The sequence below is a fragment of the Plectropomus leopardus genome, chromosome 2, assembly GCF_026936395.1.
Source record: "Plectropomus leopardus strain MGB_pleo_1.0 chromosome 2, ASM2693639v1, whole genome shotgun sequence".
NCBI classification, from domain to species: domain Eukaryota; kingdom Metazoa; phylum Chordata; class Actinopteri; order Perciformes; family Serranidae; genus Plectropomus; species Plectropomus leopardus.
In genome coordinates this window covers 35,251,003-35,278,593 of record NC_142177.1, presented here as the reverse complement: position 1 = coordinate 35,278,593, position 27,591 = coordinate 35,251,003, and the positions used below count along the sequence as shown (strand labels likewise).

The window sequence follows — 27,591 nt, the reverse complement described above, 5'->3', positions numbered from 1 at the left end:
TTTACTTCTTCTTCCTAAGCCCTTAGAAATTCTCTACATTTTTCACGTTTTCAAATGTTAGGAGAGACATTTTTTGGACTCTTCACCACAGCCGAACACTCAGCTGCAGATTAGTTGATCAACACAAACTGGAAACAGGAAGCCGGAGGTTTGTCAGCATGTTTTAATCAGATTAACGTTCACCAGGAAGTCAGTGAATGTTTTTACAAAATAAAATGTACATGATAAGAATCTTTAGAAAAGTCTTTGTCTTATATCTCTTTATATAAAAGCACTGTCTGACACAGCGGTCATCGTTATATTAATCTGTATCGTCAATGAAAACGTACACACAAACGCACCCTGATAGAGAATTATTAGGCACCATGTTGATATAAATAAAGTTTGGTCACAGAAGTAAAAAATACGTTTCTTAAGGATGATAAAACACAAGAAAACTCTATAAAAATGTTGTAGATAAATACAACAATCAAATATATACACAGTGTGTGTTTGAGAATGTGTGTGTGTTCAGACAGCATTATTGGTGTTGTTGTTATTGATCTCCATCCTGCCGATCAGTTCGGTCACCAGCTGCTGCACGGTTTGAGAACGCAGCCTGCCGACCTCCAGGACGCCCTCGTGGTTCACACTGTCCGTGTCCTCGTAACTCTTCACCACCTGACACAGATCGATCAGTCGGTCAACCAGTCAACCATACGATCAATCAATCAATCAACCTATCAATCATACTGTCAGAGTCCTTGTAACTTTTCAGCACCTTACACAGATCAATCGATCAAATAATTAATCGAATAATCAGCCAATTAACACATCAGTCAGTCAGTCAATCAATCAATCAATCAGAAAATGAATTCGTTGTTTTTGTCTCATAACTCTTCACACACCTGACACAGATCAATCAATCAATCAAATAATCAATTTGTCACATAATCAATTCATTTATAGGTCTAATAAATCAGTAAATCAGTTAAATCATATTGTCAGTTTGTTATTTAAGCAGTCAGTTAATCAGTTATCGTTATCAGTCACAATCCATCGATAAACAGATGTATTGATCGGTGCGTTTACCTTATTGGTGATCAGAGAGAGACCAAAGACTCTCAGACCGCAGTGAGTCGCCACGACGACCTCAGGAGCCGTACTCATACCTGTAAACACACGACACCTGAAGTTATGGAGCGAGGACACAACTGTACTTCTGATACTGATGATTGTACTGTAAATAATACTACTGTTACTGCGAGTACTGTCAACTCTGAGTTTACAGATACTTTATATGAGCGATGATGCCTGATCAATTACATAGTTTATATTAATCTAAAATGTGCTTTTCTGCATTCTGAGTACTTTTGAGTACACTCTGGGTACTTTACGTATATTTTAATGCTAATACTCTTGTACTTTAACAGAGGATTAGGCTCATGTGGGTAATCTCAGATTAGTTACAACACTCTAGAAAAAAAGGATTATTATAAATTGGGCAACTTCAGTCGGACTCCAAAAGCTTCAGGTTCAGTAGGCGGGTTTCCTTTAACCCTCAGATTGAGCAAATTTAAACAGTGAATATAAAATATGCCTTATGGAAACACATAAATAAAAACAAATAAAAATCCCATTTATAGCAAAAACGTTTTTAGACTTGCACGAGAATATTTCACAATACTGCAATGGAAACACTTTTTTTCTGCTTTTATAGGTCACAGGATGCCATGGTTATGCCCATAACTCTTCAAAAGTTGAGCAGATCATCCGGAAGTTTAAATCCACGATTCCTCTGTGAAATCATGGACTATCACCTCCCAGAAATCCAGAAATCGTACAAGGGGCTCGCCTTTCCATTACTGTTTACATAACACGCCTACGTCACCTTCGACTGGAAATAATGACGGCTACTGCGATGGCTGCAATAGAAATAAACCTGCTAATGTTTTGAACATCCATCGCCATGGTTACTGTAACGTTATCAGCTGGAGGAAAAGTCGTTTAACATCATTCAATGGAAACGCAGTCATCTCGCAATTGTGTGTTATCGGCATTTCGAAAAAATCGCTTATTTTTTGCGCAGATCTGTCGTTTGATCAACCGTAACCAATGAAGTACAATATAAACACGTGCACAGAGAAAAAGATCGACAGTTTTCAGTTTATTTTAGTTAATTTACTCTCAGAAGTTTTACTGTTTAAATCTTCGTTTAATTTGGCTCAAACTAACTGACACAACAGACACCTTTCTGTCCATCTGTCCATCTATCTTTGTATCTAGATTATATATTTTTCACATTACACACCCTGGGGGGCACAAATTGGTGGATAAACACCCACCAGAGTAAAGGAAATGAGGTGTTTTGCAATCCAAATTTCTTTGTCTCCCCAAATGTTGAAAAAAAACCCCAAAAACAATCAAAAAAACAGCCTACGCTCCATGACTTACATTTGTGTGATCTTGAATTTGTGTAATCAGTGGTTTGGTTTTAGTGTGTGTGTGTGTGTATGTGTGTGTATGTGTGTGTGTGCGTGTCTTACCGACAGCGTCCACCCCCAGTCGATGCAGGAGTCTGGCCTCCGCGATCGATTCGAAGTTTGGCCCCCCCACCATGGCGTACACGCCCTCCTGCATGAGGCCAGCCACGCCCAGCTGCTTGGCAATCTCCATTGCTAAGCAACGCAGGTTTTTGTCATAGCAACCTGACATGGCTGGGAAACGAGGCCCGAACCTGTAAACAACAAATGATAAACAACAATAAACAATGACATAAACAACAACAAAGCAACTTCAGCACTTTACTATTGTAACAATTAAACAACAACAATTTAAAAAATAGTTTTACAAGAAATTTAAAACAAACGACAACAAAAAAAGCAAGACCAAAACAACACAACCGAGTATATGTTATATGCGTTACTTGTCGTCGTTGGGTCCGATCAGCGGGTTCAGACCGGCTAACCCGGGGAAGTTGACGTGGTCTTTGATGATCATGATGTCACCGGGCTGGAGGCCGTCGGCCAATGAGCCGGCAGCGTTTGTCACGATCAGAGTCTCCACCCCCAACAGCTTGAAGACTCGAACTGGAAACGTTGTCTGATGAACAGACAGACAGAAAGACAGACAGACAGTGAGGTCTCTTGTCATAAAATTGGTATTCATTTGACTCTAAAACATAACAAGTTTCCTGTTAAGGTTCGTTGTTACGGAGACGGGGGTTCGTCACATGACGCAGCATGTCTGACAATTTTTATTTTTAAAAGTCTTTAGACGTTTTTCTTCTCCTTGTTTAACAATCCAGCAGTGTCTCCTGACAATATTAAATTATGTGTAATCCATCATTGAAATGACTGTCCTGCTAATGGTTAAATTATGGGCTCTTTTTGCCCCGAGTGCAGCCTTCCAGGTGAAAAGTTCTCCAAGCCTGTGAACAAATCCTGCATCCAATATTTTTCTTTTTAAGACTGAAACATATTCAGATGTGTCTGAGGTATAATAACTGGTGTTAGTTATAACGCCAACTAGAGGACAGTCAGATGTTCTCAGGATGACACACACGAAAGAGAGAGACAGAGAGACGGAGTGTGTGTGTGTGTGTGTGTGTGAGAGAGATACAGAGGGAAACAATAGCAGCATTGAACAGTCTGCTAAAAGGCTGCATGTGACCAATCTCATGCATGACCTGAACTGGGTTCACAAATGTCGAAACACACACACACACACACACACACACACACACACCACGTTACTGGTTTAGTCTCGTGCTGCTGATTGCAAAAAGCATTATGTGTGTTATGCTAAGGGTTTTGCGTGACTGAGGTGCTTTAATCAGCTCACATACTGTGAGTGTGTGTGTGTGTGTGTGTGTGTGTGTGTGAGTGAGAGGTGTTTTCTCACATTAAAAATTTACTGGGTTAAAACACTAAAATGATGCGTTCCTGCTCATCGTGGTGTCAGTAAAAATGTTCTGACGTCTGTTCCCAGAGCACAGATGAACAAAGATGAATTCTCCACTTTAACAGACGCTGACGTTCTTGTCGTTACGTGTGTTCTGCTTTTTTCTGTTGTGAGAACTCAATTGAAGTTTTGGAACTTGACAGTTTAAGTCAGGATTAGGTTTTGGTTTACCGGGGACTCACAGTATGAGGTTCAAAAAACAGAATCAGACAAACTGAAGCGACAGAGGCGAAGATATCCTGACTAAGCCTTTTGTTTAATCCATAAATCTACAGTGTGAAAACATTTCTGTTTTACAGGGGTTATATACTAAGGGTCGACCGTGCAGCAGTTATTAATAACTACGTTAGAATTTGGATTTTGCACTCGTTAAAGTAAAAGTGGCACCATTCTCCATTCAGGTGCAGCGGTCTTTAACTGGCCTCGGTGTTCGCCTCGGTGAACAGGTAAAAGTCTTTAAACAAAGCCCTTAAGGGCAGCCAACGGATGCTGATAGTTGTGCAGCAGGTGTTGCTTCTAGATCCGTGGCAGAGTTGATGGCAAATCGCGGAGTGTCCTTCTCAATTAAAACTCACAGAAATATTTAAAAGTAGTCCCATGGGTCTGACGGCGTTTACTTGAGTTTACTTAAAACTAATTGCAAAAGTGTCTTTACTGACCAAAAACTGGTATAAAGAAAAGCGTCAAAGAGATTTAAAAAGAAAATGGCTTCAAAAGTAAAGTTCAGCAAAGCTCTGGTGAGCTGTTGTGGCTCCGCTTATAAAACTGAAGAAAAGAAAAAGTTGGGAGTGCAGAAGCACGAGAAGTGCCGCGGTAAAAGGGATTAGAAACGAAAGAAGCACTGAAGAAGCACTAGAAGAAGAAGCAGAAGAAGCCTGAAGAGAAGCAAAGAGAAGCCCTGAGCTGAGAGCTCACACGATTTTATCTTTCAATTTGGGTTGCGGATGGAAGGCGGGGTTAGCGAACTTTTGCACCGAGCGATCGCACATCTGGCATTAGTTTCTAAAAGACCTAATGTAATTTAGGAGACATTTATTTCTCTGTACTTCATGACGAATTACACGATCTAACCCGTTGCATAAATTAGTCTCATCACAGTAATTTCAAATACATGTTAGGAGACCAAAAGGCAATTTATAACGTAACACATGACTCTTGTGCTACTTCTTCATCAAAGCACATAGACAAACTCTTACCTACAAAGAGAAAGATTAGGGGATTAAGCTAAACTTTAACTCGCAACCTTGGTCCAAGTAATTCTGTCAGATTTTAGTCTCAACACAAGAATGCATAATGACTTTACAACATGTCCTGCCTTAGTCATCTCAGCAGGGGGGCAGTGAATGACTGTTGCTTCATGTGCCTGAGTGACCCCAGGAGGTCATTCAGATGTCTTACAGACTGTCGTATGCTGGATGTGGCCTCCAGGATGCCTATATCCCACCGCATCTCATGATGGAAAGGGTCAAGTACTGACACTTCCTGGGGCTTAAAAGCAGAATGTGTTTGCAGATGCCTACATGGAGTATCAGTTCAGTTAATTAGCAACCCTCTGTTGGATGTTTATGGGTCCGTAAAACAGTGTCTTTTGACGCGTCCCCCACTTGCCTAGGGGGCGTTGAGCTGTGGAGTTCCTCAGAGGGAAAATGTAAAGACCACGCCAAGGCAGTCCACTGCAACCGATATTGTATTTTCAGGGGTAAAATCGATACCAATTATTGGTAGTTAATGAAACCGATAACCAATATTTGGAGCCAATCTGCATTTACAATAAAAATGAAGATATTGGGATATAAACTCCAATATAAAACTTTTTTAAATGCCCTTAGCAAATGTTTAATGAAAACTGAAACTTTCAACATCATATACAGAAAGTTCCCAACAGCTTTTTTTATTTTATTTATATGAAGTCGTGAAAATTTGAATAAAAAATTAATAAATAAAAATAGCACCCTGAGGTTTTACAAAGTAAAAGTTCCTCCCATGCTGACACTTTCTTTGCACTTTTTGATTAATTAATTTTATCGCCGATCATTATAATAAATCCCTAATACAGATAATCAGCAAAACGCCCAATATTGGCCCAAATATTCAGCCAGGCCGATAATCTGTCAACCCTGTTATATACTGGAAAAAGTCTTGGCTGGTACCAGTAACTGTCTGGAGTCGCTGCTAGTTTCCTGATAAGAAAAAGTTTGGCACATAACCTCCATAAAGTGTGACTGCAGAGTGTTGATTATTGGATTTTGCAGCCTGTTTTGAGTCCGACGCACTGATTTTTTGTAACATCCCCCTCAGCACGTGTCACAGATGCTGAATGCATCCTTTGGTGTCTTTGTGAGATGCACTGAACTTTCAACTAACCCAAATTTAAACTCATCTACAGCAATATTTGATGCTAAAAGCAACAGAAGCAGTTTAAAGCGCCTGAAACTCAGCATAGGTTGGGCAGGACGGGTGGTGGATGGTCAAACAAACACAGACTTTCACCCAAGAGGCTGCTGTTTGTGTCTCGAGTGAAACCAAAAGTTTGTTTTAACATTATGTTATGTAACTCACATAGCTACGCGATATACTTATGTTGCTCATATATGTATTAATGCCTAACACATTACATAAAAACCAAATTTAATTTGACCCAAAACATGTTTTTTTCTGAACTTTTCTAATTTATTGTGTTGCCTAATGCTAACACTGAACCTTAAATGCGACAATGTTGCATGTTGTGTGTGTAAAGACTTTAAAGGATGCCTCGTGCGCTGATGTCAGACGGCGTGGGTGTGTGAGTGTCAGCATTTGGCGATCTGGGAATGAGAACAGGTTGTATTTTGTTTCTTATTGTGGCAGCTGCTGCTGGTAACTTCATATTTACTGAACACACAGAGTGATATCAATCTTCTCACCAAACTCTGCAAAAAGTGTGTCTTTGCCAAAATGTTAAGCTCTTCCTTTAAGGTTAGTTTTATAAATGTGTGTGCGTATGTACCTTGCAGAGTGAGTGTCCTTCATACATGTGGAATCGACCCTGCATGCAAACACATGACTTCCCCTTCAGCTCCCCGAAAACAAGTCGACCCGCATGACCCTGAACTGCAACACAGAAACACACAGTCAAATTATAACGAAAACAAATTAATAAATACACAACCTTCAAAATATGACACTTAGCACACAAACACTAATGTAACTTGTGTTTAGCAGTTAATCCACCTGTAATATAAATGTGTATAAATATGCGTTGAACAGCTCTACACTGTCAGGTTGTCAGTTAGTCATAAAGTTGCATAATATTGTTTAATATTTGTTATTATACAGTCCTAAAACTGTATGTCTGGAGTACCTGTGCTCTGCGGGAAGCCCGGTATGTCGGAATAAGCGAAGGAGTCTTGGCATTTGAGGGTGTCAGCGAGCATGCCCAGACCGGACCCGCAGATGATCGCCACCTGGGGGCGGTGCTTCGTCTGAGACATCAGCCAATCAGCTGTCTTCTGGTATTCATCATGACTGCAAACAGGAGGCAATTATTTTGGTTATTTAAGAAGGATTTTTGTTTTTATTAAATGTGAATTCACAAAGACCTCCACTTATTCTGTTAACCTTTTAGAATAATGCTTCTAATGCTGGAATAAAATCGACCAGCAAACACAATCATGTTTTATCAACAGTGAAATTAAAAATAATTTATTAATTATTCATTTATCTCGCCCTACATGTTAATAAGTATGAATCCTGTTTGTTCTTATTTTCATGTCAAAACTCCTCTTTAGTTTAAGTAAATATCCATCTTTTTTTTTTTTTTTTTTTTTGGAATCTAGGCAACTCCCGTGTTTCTGTGTTTTGGCGAATTTTTATAAAGACATTAAAATTTTTAAACTGAGAAAAAAACAACTTCTGGACCTGCATCACACTAAGTTAAATCAGGACATATAGCTGTGCTGTATGTTATGCACCTTTACTATAACATTCAGTTTGATTCCTATTTTCTGGTTCAAGTGTGACAAATGTTGTCAAATCTGACAGCAACAATCAAAAACTTGAAGCATCAGGATAAAATTTAGAATAATATAAAACAGTAAGAAACAGTGATGATAACCTTTCTAAACTATCTTTGTCGATTATATTTGCTGAACAGAAAAGTGACAATATTTGCTTTCTGATGAGAAGATCAATACCACTCTCATCATACCTGCCTATAAACAATTTCAGTTTTATTCATAAAGGCCAAAATGAGAAATCACAATGTGCCTCAGAGGCACATTCAGACCAATCAGCACAAAGCATAAAGACTAGAAACAGGGGAGCAGTTAGCTGGCTCCGTATAACGGTAATAAAATATACCGTCAACGCTCACTAATGAACACTCTCATTCATCAGAGAGCAAAGTGTGATGTGAAATTATGTCCATTTGCTGGCTGAGATCAGTAACTTCCTGGAGTTTACACTGGTTGCCTGGCAACAGCTCAGTCATTTAAAGGGCAGGAGCTCTTTAAAATAGCTCACTTTTAATTTCTGGGTCAGTTTTAACAGAATTTAACATCAACTGTGGCACCTCGTGTCATTAACGACATAAAGGACGAAGAGTTTATGTCGTTGCTCCGATTCGTGCATCTGACAGGTTTGTTTTCACAGCAGCTGCGGCCGAGGCTCAGAGGTTTTGTTGTATTTAGGAAATGTCAAAATAAAGGACAAAATCTTGTTTCTCAAAATCAAAGCTGAAATAACTGAAAGTTAGAAGATAAACTTAAAGGGATGTTATATCAGCTGGGAGACTATTGTGTGTCTGTGTTACGTAATATTGGGGATATAACTTAAAGATGCCATAGAAACTCTATACTTTATAGTTCAGCCTGCATTTTACAGAATTACTTTGTTTTATAAGTTCAGTAAAATACTTTCTCGGTTCCAACTGGTACATAATTGTAGGATGAAGAAAACAAGAAAAAAAGGAGAAATGAAGTAATAGTTTGGCATTTTTTAGAGGAAATAACTTATTAGTATTTTTGTAAATTACTGGGACTTTCCCAAAGCTCCTTTTGTTACTGAAACACACACTTTGTGTTCGTGTTGTAACTGTGAAAGACGTTGTGCTATAATTAGTATATATAAGAATTATCAGCGTCGTAGACTGTAATTTATTTCTCCCTCGCTTAACAATGCCCAGCTGTTTCTACAAATTCCTTTTTCTTCAACTTTGTTTACATTTCAGCTCCAGAAGGAACGCCTGAGCGTTTGATTCAGAAAAAAACGCAAAGAAATGTTAACTTAAATAAAAAAAAAAAAATTATGATGTCCATGTGAATTACGAGATAAATAAACATGTTAAGTACGCTTAAAGTTATTAACAGAAAAAAATCAGGTTTTAGTTGGTATTGTCACAGTAGAAATATGCAACGATGAGGCATCACGAGCCAAAACGTAGTAAACACAGGCATAAACAGTAAAAAGGAACAACTCAACAATAAAACACATCTGTCATTTAAAAACAGACACAAAGGCGTTTTCTTACCTGATTTGTTCTTTGCTGTGCATGATGGACGGACGACGGACGGTGACAATGATGACGATAAAAATAAAGCAGACTGATGTTTGTGTTTTTATGCGTGATTCTGTCACTCACTGTGTGTGTGTTTGTGTGTTTAAGTGTGTGTGATGGAGCGACAGTCAGAGTGTGGCCAGCTGATGCTGATCGGCCTACATATTCACCGGTCACACGCCGCTGATTGGTCAACAACTCGTCCATTCATCAGCAGCAGCCAATGGAGGAACAGTGTTGTAGAAATGTCTGTGTGTGTGTGTGTGTGTGTGTGTGTGTGTGTGTGTGTGATTGTGTGTAATTTCTTTCTGAAAGGTTTTTTTTTTTTTTGTTACGTAAGTAGAGTTTGGTTTTGTGTCACGCCGCCACTGACAGTAACGTGATTTTACTTTAGTTTAACTGATTCTGATCCTGAGACTTAAGACACTCTCACACACACTCTCACACTCTCACACACACTCTCACACACACACTCACACACACTCTCACACACACACTCTCACACACACTCTCACACACACTCTCACACACACTCTCACACTCTCACGCACACTCTCTCACACACACTCTCTCTCTCTCACGCACACACACACACACACACACACACACACACACACACACACACACACACGGTGGTCTGGGATAATAATACAGACGTAAATGCATTTCTTGGGGTTGTTCAAACATTGACCCCAATCTTTACTCGGCACTCTCACGCCTTCGTCTCTTTAGTATGTGTGTGTAATGTAGCTGTCTCGTTTCTTCCTGAAAATTGTTTTCAACTTCTCGCCGCCCAAAGCGGCGTCCTCGCTGTTGACTTCTTTGCTGCGTCCGCGTCTGTAGCCATTTGTTTGCTGTCCGTTTATGAAAACATGTTTGTTCCGCCTGCGTAGTTGCTGGCCTGCTTGGTGCACGTCTTCAAACTGTATAATAATCGTGACATTTTAGGGTGAACGGAAAAATAGCAAAGCGATCTTATTGGTCAAGTATCTTGAATTTGTACTTACGTACATTAAATGTACTACTCACAAATCAAAGTTAACTCAACCTGAAGCTTCAAATAAACGTGACGCACGTGAGAGTTTAATTTGTCGCCGTGCCGGTTCAGGATCAGCCAATCAGAGCAGAGATGAGGCCGTTTAACCAGCAGCAGCTCGTCAGTCGGTTCGGTTTTAATTGAAACTCCACGTCGAGTCTCATGACCGCCTGCACACCTCACATGTTCCCCGCCGCTCCCACCAGCTGCTGCTAATGAGGCTCATGTGGGTCTGATGGACCAGACCTGGACTGGAACCAGAGCTGGACTGGAACCAGAGCTGGACTGGACCAGAGAGACTGGAACCAAAGTTGGACTGGACCAGAGAGACTGGAACCAGAGCTGGACTGGACCAGAGAGACTGGAACCAAAGTTGGACTGGACCAGAGAGACTGGAACCAGAGCTGGACTGGAACCAGAGATGAACTGGAACCAGAGAGACTGGAACCAAAGTTGGACAGGAACCAGAGCTGAACTAGAACCAGAGAGACTGGAACTAGGGCTGAACTGGAACCAGAGAGACTGGAACCAGAGCTGGACTGGAATCAGAGCTGAACTGGACCAGAGACTGGAACCAAAGTTGGACTGGAACCAGAGCTGAACTGGAACCAGAGAGACTGGAAACAGAGAGACTGGAACCAAAGTTGGACTGGAACCAGAGCTGGACTAGAACCAGAGAGACTGGAAACAGAGCTAGACTGGAACCAGAGCTGGACTGGAACTAGAGCTGGACTGGACCAGAGAGACTGGAAACAAAGTTGGACTGGAACCAGAGCTGGACTGGAACCAGACCTGAACCAGAACCAGAGAGACTGGAACCAGAGCTGAACCGGAACCAGACCTGAACCGGAACCAGAGAGACTGGAACCAAAGCTGAACTGGAACCAGTGCTGGACTGGAACCAGAGCTGAACCGGAACCAGAGAGCCTGGAACCAGACCTGAACCGGAACCAGAGAGACTGGAACCAAAGCTGAACTGGAGCCAGTGCTGGACTGGAACCAGAGGGACTGGAACCAGAGCTGAACTGGAACCAGTGCTGGACTGGAACCAGAGGGACTGGTAAATCGACAGGAAAAGAGGTGTTTCCTGCAGGCGGACCACAGTGTGTTCGTGTCATGCCTCAGTAAACCTGCACCTGCAGAGATCTGGTTTTTAAACACATTTCTGCACCGAAAATAAAGAAAAAAATCGACTCGTCACAACTACAAAATCCCAAAATCTTTCCAAAACACAAAAAAACTCAAGAGGTCACAGTGAGGATAAAAGTTTCACATGACACTGATGATGACTGAAAATGAAACGAATAAATCTTTTCTGTCTCTGTTCACACGTGCCAGTGTGTGTGCGTGTGTGTGTGTGTGCGTGTGTGTGTGTGTGTGTGTGTGTGTGTGTGTGTGGTCTAACAGGAGCCATGTGGAAGCTGGTTAGCAGGTTAATGAACAGAGCACAGCTGGTGGTTAGAGACACACAGACAGAGACAGACTGACTGACTAATGTGGTACACTGAGGACAAATTGTGGTATTTTACTCACAAAATATACTGAACTGCGTAAAATACTGAACTTTGACCTTATTTCAGCAACATTTTCCATGCTAGCAGTCTGGTTCTATAAATAGTAATCTTGGTACCCATTGGCTTTCGGTCTGACGGTGATGAAGTTCCCGAGAATTATTTTGGGCTGGTCTGGTGTAACAGGCGGATGTACGAGCCTAGACTTCCTCTGTTAACTTAATTATTTAGACTTACGATATTTGCATTATAACTCCAACATAGGCACATCTGTATAATCCCTCCATTTCCCCCTTTGTACATACATTTTGTGCTCTTTATATTCTATTTTTTCATTTTATATTTTTAAATTGCTTCTATATTTTATGTCCTTTTCTGTTTAAATTCACTATTTTTATTCTTCCTTTATGTAAATTTTTTTTGCACCAAAACACCAAGTCACATCCTTGTATATGTAAACGTACTTGGCAATAAAACCGGATTCTAAACCCGGTCATTTCGGCTACTCTTCATAAAGATTTATCGTTTTCTGAATGCAGACACATAAAAAAAGCTAATATTAAGCTAATTTTTCGCCAAATAAAAAAATTCCTCTCGGTTTGTCACATTTTTTGGAGTCCCTGGATTTCCCTCCTGTTTGTTTCCATTTTCCATGAGCACCTGATGCAAGTTTCTGACCTACATCGATTACAGTCTACAGAGCAACCAGTCGTCTCTCTCTTTTTCTACCTGCTGCTTTTTTACATGCCGCTCATTTCCAAACGGTTTTTAAAAACAGCTTCTCAGATTGTTCTGTAACAAACCATCACGTTAAATGACAACAGAAAGCTGTTAATTGTTACTAGTTCTTTAGGTTGGACCTTCACTTTCTTTAGGTTTAAGCTCAAAAACAATGTGGTTGGGGGAGAATAAGACCACGGTCGGCTTTAAATAATGATTTCACATGAGATTAAAACCGCAGACTCATGGGGTGAAAGTCCTGTGTTTGACCCATCCACCATCCCTCCATCATCCCGCTCTCCCATGTGCCTTCTCACACGCGGGATAAAGTCCCATGAAAGCCCTTTTTAGCAGAAAATTTCATTTCATGGCCTGATAATGGCCTTCTCGACCTCACAGCGGGTAGAAGCACATGAAGCTTATAACCGCTGATAACAGCCATCAAATGGTTCAAACCAGGATGTTTTTCTTAACATAAAGCACAGTGTTTCACATCATAAAACACATTTAACAGTAATTTCATTAAACAAATAAAAGAATAAATGATTGTTTTAAGGCACAAACAATGTTGACCTGTTGATGGTTTCATCAGAGCAGGAAACACTTTAACGTTTCTTTCTGAAGGACGAACATACATTTTTTCTTTTAATTTGAAGAACAATGTGTCTTGTTATTTTAACAGAAAGTAAAACACTGAACTGTAAATGTGCTGAAACAACAGAGAAAAACCTCAGCTTATTACTGGTTCTTTGCGGAAAAATTGGACCTAATTTTAAAATAAATTGAAAATATGGCACCTGTGTGAGTCACATAGATTTAAAAAGGTTATTTGGTGGGAACAAAGGAGGAGATATATGTCCACCACATCAGGTTTTAATTACAGATTTATTGGATCTGAATAATTTTCCAACAGAAATCTCATAAATTTTGAATAAAGTTCAAATAGTTACTGCTGCCGTTCAAGAGTTAAAGAAATAAATTTGTGTCATTTGACTTTTTTTGCGTCACATGTTGAATTTATTTGAGTTTTGGTTTTCTCTGCTGCTCTGTGTGTGTTTAATGCTCAGCTGAATGCTCGACATTACTGCGCTCCTCCACCTCACTGAAAATGTGAAAAATGTGACCATTTAAATGTCATTCAGATTTTTGGCATTCCTGGACTTATGTGATGTACAAGCAGTCTGTCGTGACCTGCACATATTTTACTCCTGCTGCCTCAGTGAAACGAGGCCAGAAAATATCTGAAAGGTACTTCACACAAGGCAGTAAAATCATCAGAAGTAAAGATTGTTTCCCAATGTGCATCCTCTGCTGAAGCTGCCATAATAAAGAATTATGAATAAATAAATTACTTGGAATAAATTTCTTCATTTTTTTGGAAGACGTGATATGCTGTGACTTTTAAATTGTTTGATTAATTTTTTTTAAACAATACTTAAAAAAAAAAAATGTATTGGTTAAAAATGGCAACATAAATTTCTTGAGTATTTGATGCAATAAATAAATTACTTGAAATAAGTTATTTTTTAATTTTTATGGAAGACATGCTATACTATGACTTTTTAATTTTTATATTTTATATTTTTTAAAACAACACTTTTTTAAAAAAATTAATGGTTAAAAATGGCAACATCAGTTTCTTGAGTATTTGAAGCACTGAAACAATGTGGCAGTTACAGTAAATGAAAATTTAACAGCTCAGTTCTCTGTTTTTTTCAGAGCAAGATTACAGCAGAATGAATATCAGAAGGATTAATTTAATTAAACTCTGTTGTTTAATTGTGATTCACATTTGCATAAAGTACTCTGTTAGGAGATAAGGAGGTAGAAACTAAAAACTCATCAGGATTCAACGTTTATTCCAGTTTGCGGCCGCGCCGCTGTCTGAGGTGACACGGGAAGATGGTGAAAGTCGGAGCGCTGCCTCCCAAAAACGCTGTCTGAGCCACAGGGGGGACGAAGGCAAAGTTCACAGCCTGCATCGACGACCAAAATACCGCTCCAGTCATGGAAGACGTCCACAATTTCTGTCTCCAGTCTTCAAGTGGATCATCTTTGTTTTTCAGTAAACTTAAACCAAAATAAAAGGCGCTGATGGTGAGAGGAGCTGCATTCAGCTGATCCACCAAAATGATTTCAATCGACCGCTGCTTTAAAACCGTAATGGTGGCTCGCACAGCAAAAAGTGCTAACTTTAGCATTAACAGAGTAAACAGCGTTAAGTGAAGTTATATCAGCAACGGAGTCAATAGGCGGGTTTCATTAAGCCTCAAATTGTGCTTTCAAATATGAAATACATCTGATGGAAACAATGTCAATTTCGAAAAACTCATTTATCGCAAAAAAGTTTTTACGCTTGCAGGAGGTGGTATTTCAGGCGATTCACAAAACTGAAACATTAACACTTTTTTGGCTTTTATAGGTCACTAACATGGCTATGCGCTTGTTAGCAGGAACTGGCTGCCTCGTGACGCAGCAGGCACTACGAGAGGTGTAATTGCATCGCATAACTCTTTAAAAGTTGAGCTGATCATCCGAAAGGTTTGAATCCTCAACTCCTCTGTGAAATGGTGAACTATCACCTCCCAGAAATCCCTCAAACATGGCCGCTCTCACGAATAAGGGATTTGCATTTCCATTATCACTCGCACAACGCGCCTACGTCACCTTCGATTGGAAATAACGACAGTTAGTGCGGCGGCTGCAACCGAAATGAACCTGCTGATGTTTTGAACATCCATCGCCATGGTTACTGGAATGTTATTGCAGGAGGAGAAGTCACATATCGTCTCTTAACGGAAACGCCGTCATCTCACAATTGCGTTTAATCCGAAATGACAGCATCTCCTTCTCGGTTGATCGTGACAAAGCCCGCTCTTGGGGGCTGGATAGCGGTTTGTTGTTTTGTTGTTTTTTGTGTTATTAGTTTAGTTCACGGTTTTAATTTTGGAGAAAAGTTGCCTTGAGCCGCTCCCAGGCCCAGAGGAGGGTGCTGACTCTGCGGGTGCTTGTCCTACTTTGGACAACTCCCAGACCACTTTGGAGAGAGTCTGTCCACTGAGGAGTGACACTCAACTGTTTTCTTTGATTGTTAATACATTTGCGGATTTAATTTTCTGTCTTTTAAAGAGACAGGGAGGTAGCCCCGGCCAACCCCAACCCCACATTCTTATCAGTTTTTTGTTGAGCCTAATTTTCTTTTATCAGCTGTGTATTTCCTTTAAAATATTTAAATTTCACCTTCAAGTGTATTATTATGCCAAAGCAAGTTTGCTTTGCAGTCAGCCATCAAGGAAGTATTCAGAACATGATCTGAAGTAAAAAGTAGAAGTGTAAGGATGCCTAAAATGTACGTATATACTCAAGTAAAGTACAAATACCACAAATAAACACTCAAGTACAATTAATGAGAGTAAATATACTTGGTTAGAATCCACCATCAAACACACAAATCTGATGACAACAGCATCAGTGTTTAAGTTTGTTATAGATGACACCGTCATGAGGTGTCCTGTCTTTGTGTAAGTAGGTCAAACTGACGAGCGTCTCTAAAAACAGAGTGAATGAGTAAAATAACGAACACGTCAGAAAATATTTGAAATTCTCCGTGAAGTGACTCAGACTGTCTGCTGCTCCACAAACTGATGAGGGAAGGTTTTATTTTGTTTTGACTGAAAACAGTTTGGGTGTTATTTTCTGTCAGTGACGTCTGAATGACACAGCAGGAACTGAGAGAGACGATCCAAAATAACTCTTCAATCAACAAGATGAGCATCAAGATGCAACAACCGTAACTTTGACTAATGTTGTACAGTTACTAATCCTAGTTTTTGTTAGAATTGTGTTAAATTAGACCAATTTGGGTTTTTAAATTTTAAGTTAAAAATAAATTTAGCACTAAATTCAGCAAATAGATAAAAGATCCTCAGCAGGACTAAATGAGATGATAATGGAGATATATATCGTGTGCATTTATCTGTTCATATGTCTCCGTGTGTTTGTTACTGTGGAGCAGGTTGTCACTGATTTAAATAGCACAGAAATAATAAATAATCTAAAAAAACGTTCTATTTGGGACAGAAAAAACGAAGGAAAACAAAGAATCATCAACTTAGACTGATCATGTGACTAAAGGCCTGTTTCCACTGCAGGAGCTCAGAGGTATTTTTCGTGGTCTCGCTGTTGCTGGGTGTCTCCACCACAGGAGCCGCCCCTGCAGGACCATTTTTGAGAACTTTCACAGGGGCGAAACAAGTCCCTGCCTCGGGGTGGTACTTCAGTGCAGCCTTGGAAAACCGCTGGGTGGGACATCAACAAAACAAGCGCCATTTTCATACTACGTTCATGTGACTTTCCCACCGGGAATATTCACATGACAACTCTAAGATCATTTTATAACAGGAGATGCTGACTTGACGTCATAAATGCATAAACATGGCGGACAAAAGTCAATGTTTGGTCAGGGCAAAGAAACTTTTTAGAAACTTTTTATGAATTCACATATGGAAACAGCTACAAACCTCTTGTTTAGCGTTTAAATGTAGCCCATCTACGTTGTAGCGTCCACGTTGTTCCCACTTTACAACCTCAAAGCACATGAGCACAACGAAGTCGGAAGAATGACTTCCCAATTCATATTTGATCCAGTTTTATTATGTCGACGGTCAACACTAATCACAGAGACATCGCTCTGAATCATGTGACCTGGACACCCAAAGGACACAGGAAGTCAAGTTCACATTTGACCCAATTTGTGTCCAACGTTTTAGAGCCAGAGCAGGAGGTAGTGTTTTCCGTGTTTTTCCACGACCTTCACAGAGTCGTCCGATCTCATAAAAATACACGAAAGGGACACAAAGTCTTATCAGCACATTACGTGTATGAAATATGTTAAAATCCAAAGTTAAGTCGATGAGGATCTTTTGTCCCAGTGGACATAAAGACATTCAAAGAGTGAGTAGAGTGGACGTAGGGCAGGTGGGGGGGTCAAACAAACGTTTAATTTCAACCAGGAGACTGCTGGTCTCGCCCCGTATGGAACCAAAAGTTCCTCGTATTGACGTCTTTTTACAGACTTTACATAACTGCACACAATACACAAATTTACCCATTTACGTCCGCTGTCCTCTATGTAGTTATATCAACCGTAACTATGACCCTTTTCTATTTCTAGCTCTTTCTAGTTCTGTGGTTCCCAAATTAGGGTTCGAGCCGCACTAAATGGTCACCAGAATAATCTCAATGGTCATGAGAGTGAAAAGTCACACATAAATATCTATGTTTTAGATGATTTTTTATTCTATCCTTGATTTTTAGTGAAATATTGGAGAATTTGATCTGATGGACTTCAGTTATCAAAGGAAACCATCTGAACCATCTGAAAAGTATTTAAAAAATAGTATTTTATAAACTGATTGTGTGTTTTTTAATGTGAAATTTTAGTTTGAAAAGCAACTAGTGACTAAAACTGTCAGATAAATGTAGTAGAGGGAAAAAAGTAGAAGTACAATACAATACAAGTACAATATTTGCCTCTGACATGTTGTGGAGTAGAAGAAAAAGTAGAATAAAATGGAAGCTTAAGTAAACTCGAGTATAAGTATCTTAAAATTCTACTTAAGTACAGTATTTCAATAAAAGTACTTAACTCTCTAACACTAAAATATCCACTTATCTACAACTATTACATTTTATATTTATGAGCGTATAAAAATCAACTGATAAACTGGATATTATTATTATGACACACAATTAGGTCTGATGAGTAGAAATAAATTTTTTAAAGTACAAGAAAATTAAACCTTGCAGGGTTGTGAGGCTCGGGGTGTTTACTCCATTAATACGTTCTTTATCCTTCCTAAAATTACATCACCTCAATCCTCAACAACCCTGCAGCTTTTTACAAAACTAACACAAAATATATCTGCAGACTTGAGAGACTTGTGACCATCAGCTCACGGTCACAAGTTTGGATGCAAGCCACCAAAAACTATAATTCACTACAGTTTCAACAGGACAGAGATTTTCTATGGACTTTCTGATTTGGTCTTGAAATAAACTTTTAAAATAAGGTCAGCATTTTACACTCATTATTACAAAGATGTTACAATTCAATGTAACATCTCAATACACACGAGGAATTATGATATTTTGCAGTTTAATTATTGAGGTAAATTATGATATTTTCAGAAAATTATAGCTTATTTCTTATTAATAAATATACAGGACACAATCAATAACAGAGAATGACAGAAACTGTGAGGAATTTTTTTGTGAAGTAGGGACACTTTGGTAAAGCAGGGACATTTTTACAGTGGGGAAAGTTTTGTAGTATGTGGACATTTTTAGAAAGTTGGGGTCATTTTTGCAAAGGTGGGATAATTTAAGAAAGTGGGTACATTTCTGTAAAGTGGGGACATTTTTAAAAAGTGGGTACACTTCTGTATAGTGGGGACATTTTGTAGATTGGGGACATTCTTTGCAATGTGAGGACATTTTTGCCAAAGTATGACAATTTTAGAAAGTGGGTACACTTTGTACAGAGAGGACATTTTTGTCCAATGGGGACATTGCTGCAAAGTGGGGACATTTAAGAAAGTGGGTACTCTTTTGTAAAATTGAGATAATTTTGTACAGAGAGGACATTTTTGGAGAATCAGGGCATTTTTACAATGTAGTTAAATGTTTTGAAAGTGTGAGGACATCTTGAGTAAAGTGAGGACATTTTTAGAAAACAGGGACACTTGTAAAGTGGGGACATTTTTCTAAAGCGAGGATACAGTCCATTAAAGTCCTCCAGATTAAAAGCACTGACTGTGGCAGCTTTGTGACGCATTATGAACATTATCAGCTGAAGCAAACTGTTTTCTGTGAGCAGAGAAATAAATCAGACAGACCTGATGAGCCGGTGGACTTTGTCTCCCTCTGGTGGCTCGAAGTCGTTCTTCTTCATTCAGTCCTGTTGAATCAAACAAAAACAAACACTGACTGAAGTTTAATCACTCAGATCAGAGTTTATGTGAATCTGATGAAAACAAATCACTTGGTTTGTGACATCACAGTCGAGTCGAAGTAGAGTTTGAACAGTTTGTGTGATCTGACTGAAGCTCTTCACGTCGAGCGTTTGAGTGTCATTCATCACCAGAGAATGTGTGTGTGTGACAGAATGTCAGCATGATGCAACACACACACAATCGCCAATAACCTCCCCCCCAACACACACACACACAGCAGGTGTGAGTGAGATAACTCGACTGATTTCATTTCAGAAAAAAGCACTGCAAAAGTTTTTCATAAATAATTCAGAGCACAAACATCGTCTGACTCTTAAGCGTCAACAAATGCAGATTAAACAGATTCATGCTGCTGAAACTCTTCAGTGTGTTTGAGTTATTTTTAATCGGCTCCTATGTGAAATTAATACTATTAATAACTGGTTTCATGGTATCAGCTAAACAAATCGGGCTATCCATTTGTTTCTTTTGGCGGAGAAACATCAGCTGCAGGACGTAAACAGAAATTTACTTTTATTTTCAAATTTATTTAGTGTCATTTTTTCTTATTTTACTACCCAGTAGTGTTCACCATAACTCTAGAAACTACTGACATCTGCTATAATCCGCTGACAGAAATAACAAATCATAAAGAGTTGTTAAATTTTCGCAGTTTGTTGGTTGTTAGACATTAACGTCTTGTGTTCCCGTTGCTTTAATATAAAGTAAAGTTAAGGTAACATATGTTTCCTTTCACCTGTAGTGCTGTTTATCAGTCTGGATTGTTTTGGTGTGAGTTGCTGAGTGTTGGAGAAATCAACTCATAGAGGTGTCTGACTTCTCTCCAATATAATGGAACCAGATGGCACTCGTCTCGTGGTGCTCAAAGTGCCACAATAAATAAATAAAAATGAATTTGAAGAACTCTACATCAATGTCTCTTTCCAGAAATCAAGACCGGATTAGTCCAGACAATCCAGACCTTGTTGTGAGCAGTTTCATGTAGGAATGATTCAGTTGGTGTGTGTAGTTCTTTCTACATCATCATCTCTACAGCTGGTATCTTCAACACTCTGCAACTCAGACCAAAACAATCTAAACTGATAAACAGCACTACAGGTTAGAGGAAAATATGTATTTTTTGATTTTGGGTGAAATATCCCTTTAAAGACTGTTTCATAGACCTGCAATAAAAATAAACAGTCAACAACAGGTTAACTTTACACCGAAACAGCAGGCTGATGTCTAATAACTAATAAAATGTTAAAATTACCTCTATCCTATCTGAAGCTCTACCTATCTGTGCTCAATGGAAACAGTCAAATAAAAAACACGAGTTAAAAACTTAAATATTAAAAGCAAAAACAAATGTCTTTGAGTTCCTTTCAGTTCATTTTCTTGCATAAATGTGAGAAACTTTTACATGTGTGGACGTGAAGACGGCTGCTGCTGTTAATGCAACTGTTGTGGATGTGACATCATGGCAGTATGAGGTCAACACACACACACACACACACACACACACACACACACACACACACACACACACACAGGAACAAGTCAACACTCTGTAACTCTTCTGCAATCAGAGGCTGACTTCATCTTTCAACCAGCCTCAGTGTGTGTGTGTGTGTGTGTGTGTGTGTGTGTGTGTGTGTGTGTGTGTGTGTATGTGTGTTGGTCAGCATTGCGTGTTGATTGCACCTCGTTACGGCAGAAAGCAGCCGGATGGTGATGGAGGGAGTGTGTGTGTGTGTGTGTGTGTGTGTGTGTGTGTGTTATTTTGTTTTGTTTGTTTCAGTCAGAGATGGGCGAGTGTGTGTGTGTGTGTGTGTAGGGTATTGCCTCAAGTTGCATTTGATGGTTGCACAGGAGAGCAATGAAACCACGGCCAAACACACAAACATATACACACACACACACACACACACACACTTGAGTGTTAATATAAGAATTAATATTTGATGTTTCTTCTATATTTACATTGTTTACGTTTTAACAAACTTTCACAGTTTTTAGTCTCCCGTCTTGATGTTGAAAACTTTTTTCTTATCGTGATCTTTCCGATGGTTCAAACATTTTATTTATCATTTATTTTGTCTATTAAACAGTTTAACTGAAGTATTTTTTAATTCAAATCAACAGAACATTCAGATGTCAGATTATCAGATTATCGTGCAGCTTTAACACAAAGAGAAAAAAACGGACCAATCACAGCGTCCTCCTGTGATTCAGAGATGTTCAACATCTACGGAGATGTTCATCATTCATGTCACGTTACAGCGTTTCTCATTCAGGTTGTTTCAGCAGGTTTTTGTTTTCCTTCCTGGAAGTTTGAGGTGTTTAAAAACCCTCAGAGGTCGGGGTAAACAGATCAGCAGTCAGACAGCCATTCACACCTACACTCAGTTTGAGTTGTGCCTAATTGCACCCAACCGCATCAAAGCATGTTGCAGTGACATCAGATGGGCTTCGTCATTATCCAAAACGCAACCAAGGAACTATCAGATGAGTGATGCATTTTTCATACACATGCAAATAATTTAATTCACTCGACGCTGCTCAAACACAACCAGAAACTTTTTAAGATGGAATGTTTTTTTGCAGGTTACTCAGCACATCAGCTGACATCGTGATTTATCACACCTTTAACGTCAACATAACATTGACCATTGTTTCTACTGTCTCTCTCTCTCATGACATATGCTTTGGTCATGAATGTATCTTAAAGCACTTCAAAAATGTTTATGAATTTTGACCGCATTATGTGAACTGCAAATATTCTAATTCCTCACTGGGAGGGAAAAAAGTCGGAGTGTCGTTTTTGTGCGCTCAGGCAGCACGACGCCTACGTTTCTGAGACATTGCAAGCAAGCTGGAGAAGCTGGGCATCCGCTGTACGTTTGTGCAATGCAGAAAGAAATTAAAAAACTTCATCGTCTTTTAAGCAAAATAAGTCTGCACCCTGAGCAGACTCTGAAGTTTACAGAAAGTCAGCTTTGATTTGGATGATTTTGAATTTTTGTTAATGCATCTGTTGAGTCTGCAAATGCAGTGAAATCTGGATGGTTTCTTCAAGTTTCTGACTTGCAAACAGTATTAAACATCCAAGTCATTACAAACTCGTGTGCCTCATGTCAGCCAGAGACCGTTTCTCAAAGTTGCACAGAAAATGTAATGGATATTATGTTATACTGTCGACGCCGATCAACTCTAAAATCATTTCAGTTAGTTAACATGGAAATCTTTTTCATCTCTGCCATCAATCTCATACACAGTGAACGCTGGTTGTTCACTGAGCCGCAGCAGATCTTTTGATTCAGTAAATCCTCTCTAGAGATTCACTGAATCGTGCTGCTGTTGTGATGAGTTTCATTTCGGTAAATATGGGAGAGATTTGAGGCTCACATGGGAAGAGAACATGGTGTCTAATTAGCTGCTGATGCAACACACCTGAGGAGACGCTGATGAAGACGATCCCGAGAGGTTCATCCGTTTCATTCATAAATCCTCTTCTGCATCAAGGAAACAGCAGGGCAGCCGACAAGCAGGAACGGCTAACATCACCGCCAACAGGTGGATGAGTCCCGCCGTGCAGCTGCAGGTGAGTTCAACCTGTTCGAGGAGTTGCAAACACAAAAACTGTAATTAATTTCCTGAAATGTCAAAGAGCCACAAGCATAAAACTCGAAAAGTCTCAACTAAAACTCTGTAACTACGAAACCAGAAATATAAACGCACATAGTTTTCATCAGATTATGAAGTTGTGTGTACACAATATTCTGTTTAATTTAATTATTTTGGATCTGGAGTTTGATACTTGTGGGCACTGTAATACTTGCTGATAATGAAAAGACAGTTTTGCTTACTGAGTCACGTCGATGAGGTTCTACACTAATCGTCAATACTCACTACAGTAACATTTCAATCACTAATTAAACATCAGAGATAATCAATGATTTTCTTTATAACTTTCATATCAAGACAAAGTGCTTCACAACACAGGGAGAGGAGAAAACTCATAAACACAGGAAAATAAAATCACATTTGATGTAAAAATCGACCAAAATAAATAAATTAAAAATGTATTTAAAAATTCATCTTTGATGGGCATTTTACGAATATTAAAGAGCAGATTTACACCCCCTGAAAACCATGTTTTTTTGCCAACCTCACTGGTTTAATTTAACTTCTCACCTCAGAGAAAATGTACAGGTGAACTTCACCTGCAGCACAAATCTGAAGCAGGTTTTTCAACCAGAGAGGGCAGAAAACAGTGTTTCAGCCTGGTGTTCACTTACTTTTTTAAAATAAATTAAATTTTATAGTTTAATTCCGTCTCTCGCTGTTTCATATGATCCTCAGATTAATGGATTTTCTGATGTGAGTTACAAATAAAAAAACAGACTGGTGATGAAGAAAAAAACTACAACCAGCATGAAATATGAAATAACAATAAAATCGTGAAATGTAACAAAGTACTAATACTTTGTTAAAACTTTTGAGTATGTTTTTGAAACGTGTACTTCAAAAACATACTACTGTGTTTTCATATTTCTGTCAACTTTCACTTTTACTCCACTACATTTCTATGTATTAGAGTAAAAGTAATTTGCTTCAGTTTTACCCCAGCATCGAGGTATATCTATGTCCGGTGCATTTTTGTTACCTCATTAGTACCAAATAAAATCAGAAACTTTTACTTATAAGTGACCACAGCTTGCAAATTAGATAATAGGTTATTCACATAAGGTCAAGTGCATTTTTTAGGTGGTGTACGTTTCCTCCAAATTCTGACCAATTGCTTTTTTATTTCCTGCATTTACTTGTACTTTTACTTTCAATACTTAAGTATATTTAATGTAATAAAATGTCTTTTGATACTTAAGTATCGTAAATATCAGATACTCTAAGACTTTCACTCAAGTAATATTCTATTAATTGACTTTAACGTCTATCAAAGTCATTTTTTGGGGAGATGTCTGTACCTTGCAGGTACTTCCTGCTCCACTGACAATAAATTACATATATTTTTTATACACATAACAATTATTTAAAAAAAAACAAAAAAACTTGTATGTGTAAAATATTAAATGTACGGGTTTCTGCAGTGCTGTTGTTGTTGAAAACTGACCCTTATTCAAACTTAGGACATGTGTTATTATGCCGCAGATGCATTAAACTTTACGTTTTCACAATGCTGTGGTTAATGTGGCTCGGTTTAGGCACAAATAACCAATTGGCTATGATTAGGGAAAAATATCAAATATAAAATATCACTTTTGGAGGCAAAATCCTGGCAGGAAACGCAGTGACGTCTCAATAAAAAAAGCAAAATGTGAAAAATAAGTGACCTTTTGGCTCGAAACATCACTTATTTTCACAGAATAAAATCCTTAAAGGGATTTTTTTTTCACATTTTGGTTTATCTTGGATCCAGCAGCCACTACGGGATGTGCGTGTCTTTTTTTGGATATCTTTTCAATAAAAAACGCAACCGCTTTTTGTGCCACTATCCCCCAGGAAAAACAGCGAGGCGTCGTTACCAAACACCAACGTTTGGAAGCTGAAAAGCAGCTAGAAACGCAGCAATGACTCGCTTACTCACACCGCCACCTTATGCTGATAAAGTCAGCGTACATTCACTTCATTTCCTCTGATGACTAAACTGGTTGCAGAGATTTACTTTTTAAACATTAAGCTGCCTTTTAAAACCAAATTACACCTTCAGGTTTAATGAGGGATTTAACAGAGTCAGATGAAACGGTCCAAAACATCATCACACAAACTCTGCAGATGTATTATTAACATTATTACAATAAAAATGATTTTATTTCAAGATTTAGGACTCAGTTTCCACTTAAACAGAACGTAAGGAGGTCAAAGGTTAGACCCCCCGCAACCCCACCCCCTCATTACACACACACACACACACACACACATAAACACACACATGTCACAGTGGATGGAGTCGTCATGCCAACAGCAGACATTACTGCTGGTTTCATCACAGAGACAATCCCAGGCCAGCCTCACTGTATGTGTGTGTGTTTATAGAGATCTACCCCCCACCACCCAACACACAGACACACAGACACACAGACACACACACACACACACACACACACACACACACACACACAGAGTATTTAAGTGTCTTCTTTTCTTATCTCAGTTTTGCATCATCCCTGGTGACCTCTGTGTGTGTGTGTGTGTGTGTGTGTGTGTGTGTGTGTGTGTGTGTAAGACCGAAATGAAGAGGCTGGGACAAAATCAAGCTTCATGAGATGAGAGCATTAAAAAAAAGATCAATCACAAGTATAATAACCAATAATTATATTTTAAAAAAGCCTTCAGCAGTGCAGAATCTTGTGTTTTATCTGACTGACAAATTATAAATGAATTATTTCTATATATAAATCAAACAACCTGCTTGTGTGAAGCTGTATTTCCTTTAGGCAGAGCGATGCTTTGAGCTAAAAGCGAATACTAACGTGCTAACAAAGGCAATATTAACACGCTGATATGTAGGCAACATAAAGATATTTATATAGCACATTTCATGCTCAAAGGAGACCCAACGTGCTTCACAGCTTAGTCAAGTTCACTGAAGCCCGATCACAAAGCACGCCCCGAAGGGCTGAACAAAAAGCCTGGTTTGTTTCCTCAGGACCCAGGCGCCGCTGCAGAGGAAGGTGCAACGACATGATATGTTTAAAAGAGCGCTAGTCAAATCTCAAATGAAGAAAAACAACGAAGAGCACACTGGACGATGAAAATAGAGAGTTTTGAACAACTTATACTTCAGCTCTTCGCTCTTAGAAGAGTTATCCTAACAGTGCGCAGACGTAAACGTGTTCAAACCCTCCAGAGGGATGAGGCACTTAGTATTGTTTACCTTTTATGAATACACCAACTTTTCTACCTTTCCATAACAACTTTTAGTATTATTTTGAAGATTTTCAATGTTTTTTAATGCACAAATTGAAAATGCAGCTGAATGGAAATGCACCTTCTATGCCCACTTAAATCATTTTATTTACCAAGACGTCGTCCAAAATGGTAGTTTTACTCTTTTCACTCTAGTAAGTACACCACAGTTTTTGTGTAGAATTCAACTTCAGTGACACTTTGGCATGTAGTGATAAAAAACGTGTATTAACAGTGCTGACCTTTAAGGCACCAGAGCGAACGAAGAGTCCAGACTGAAAGACGCTGCTGTCGTCTTCACTCAGGTGGAGTTTTATTCTCCATTCTGCAGGAAGCCCTGGATGTCGTTCTCCTTTTGATGACAAAAACAATACTTAACTACAGCTGTTTAATGAACTTCGTTAATCTTTCAGAATGACACTCACCTTCGTCTTTTTCTCAGTGCGTCTACTGGACAGAAGTTTTTTGCTTTCGTGTAAATCTGCGCACAGGTGGGAGTTTTGTCACCAAAGCGAGTGTTTCTGACTCAAGTGTTTGCCACGTCTTGCCTCAGCTGACACAACGCAGGGTCACTTATTTAATCATCAGATGTGACGGCTCCTTACCGACATGTTTTAACTTTTCTTCGAGGTGTGTGTGTACTGATCTCTGATCAGCGGATGCACTCGAGGTTTGTCTTCTCCAACCAGCGAGAAATAGGAAACCTTTTATTGATTCTGGTACCAAATGAAAGACAGACATAATATTAATAACACTACTGGGAACTAATTAACTCCCATACCTGAACCACAGAGGCTCTGCTGAGCTGTGCAGGGTGATCTCTGACATCCATGTGGGAGAAAATGTGGCAGCAGAAGATAAAATAGAAATCATATTCCATAAACTAGTGCTTTCAGAGATCGTCATCTACAATCGTTATTGCTTTAA

The 27,591-nt window shown here is 39.0% G+C and overlaps 1 protein-coding gene across 2 annotated transcripts; it reads right to left on the bottom strand.

Moving 5' to 3' along the window:
• Window positions 1–146: 146 nt before the first annotated feature.
• On the bottom strand, window positions 147–27,591 carry pnp4a (purine nucleoside phosphorylase 4a). Of its 2 annotated transcripts, XM_042497787.2 has the most exons (9): window positions 26,907–27,591; window positions 23,188–23,349; window positions 19,639–19,700; window positions 7,283–7,446; window positions 6,929–7,032; window positions 2,906–3,081; window positions 2,526–2,716; window positions 1,072–1,151; window positions 147–660 (listed from the first exon to the last, which is right to left on the bottom strand). In XM_042497787.2, the coding sequence occupies exons 3-9, from the start codon at window positions 19,692–19,694 to the stop codon at window positions 511–513; spliced, it is 921 nt and encodes a 306-aa protein (XP_042353721.1). In that variant the 5' UTR covers window positions 19,695–19,700; window positions 23,188–23,349; window positions 26,907–27,591; the 3' UTR covers window positions 147–510. The 2 variants fall into 2 exon arrangements, with proteins under 2 accessions (XP_042353721.1, XP_042353729.1); XM_042497795.2 differs by lacking the exons at window positions 19,639–19,700; window positions 23,188–23,349; window positions 26,907–27,591 and adding an exon at window positions 9,449–9,778.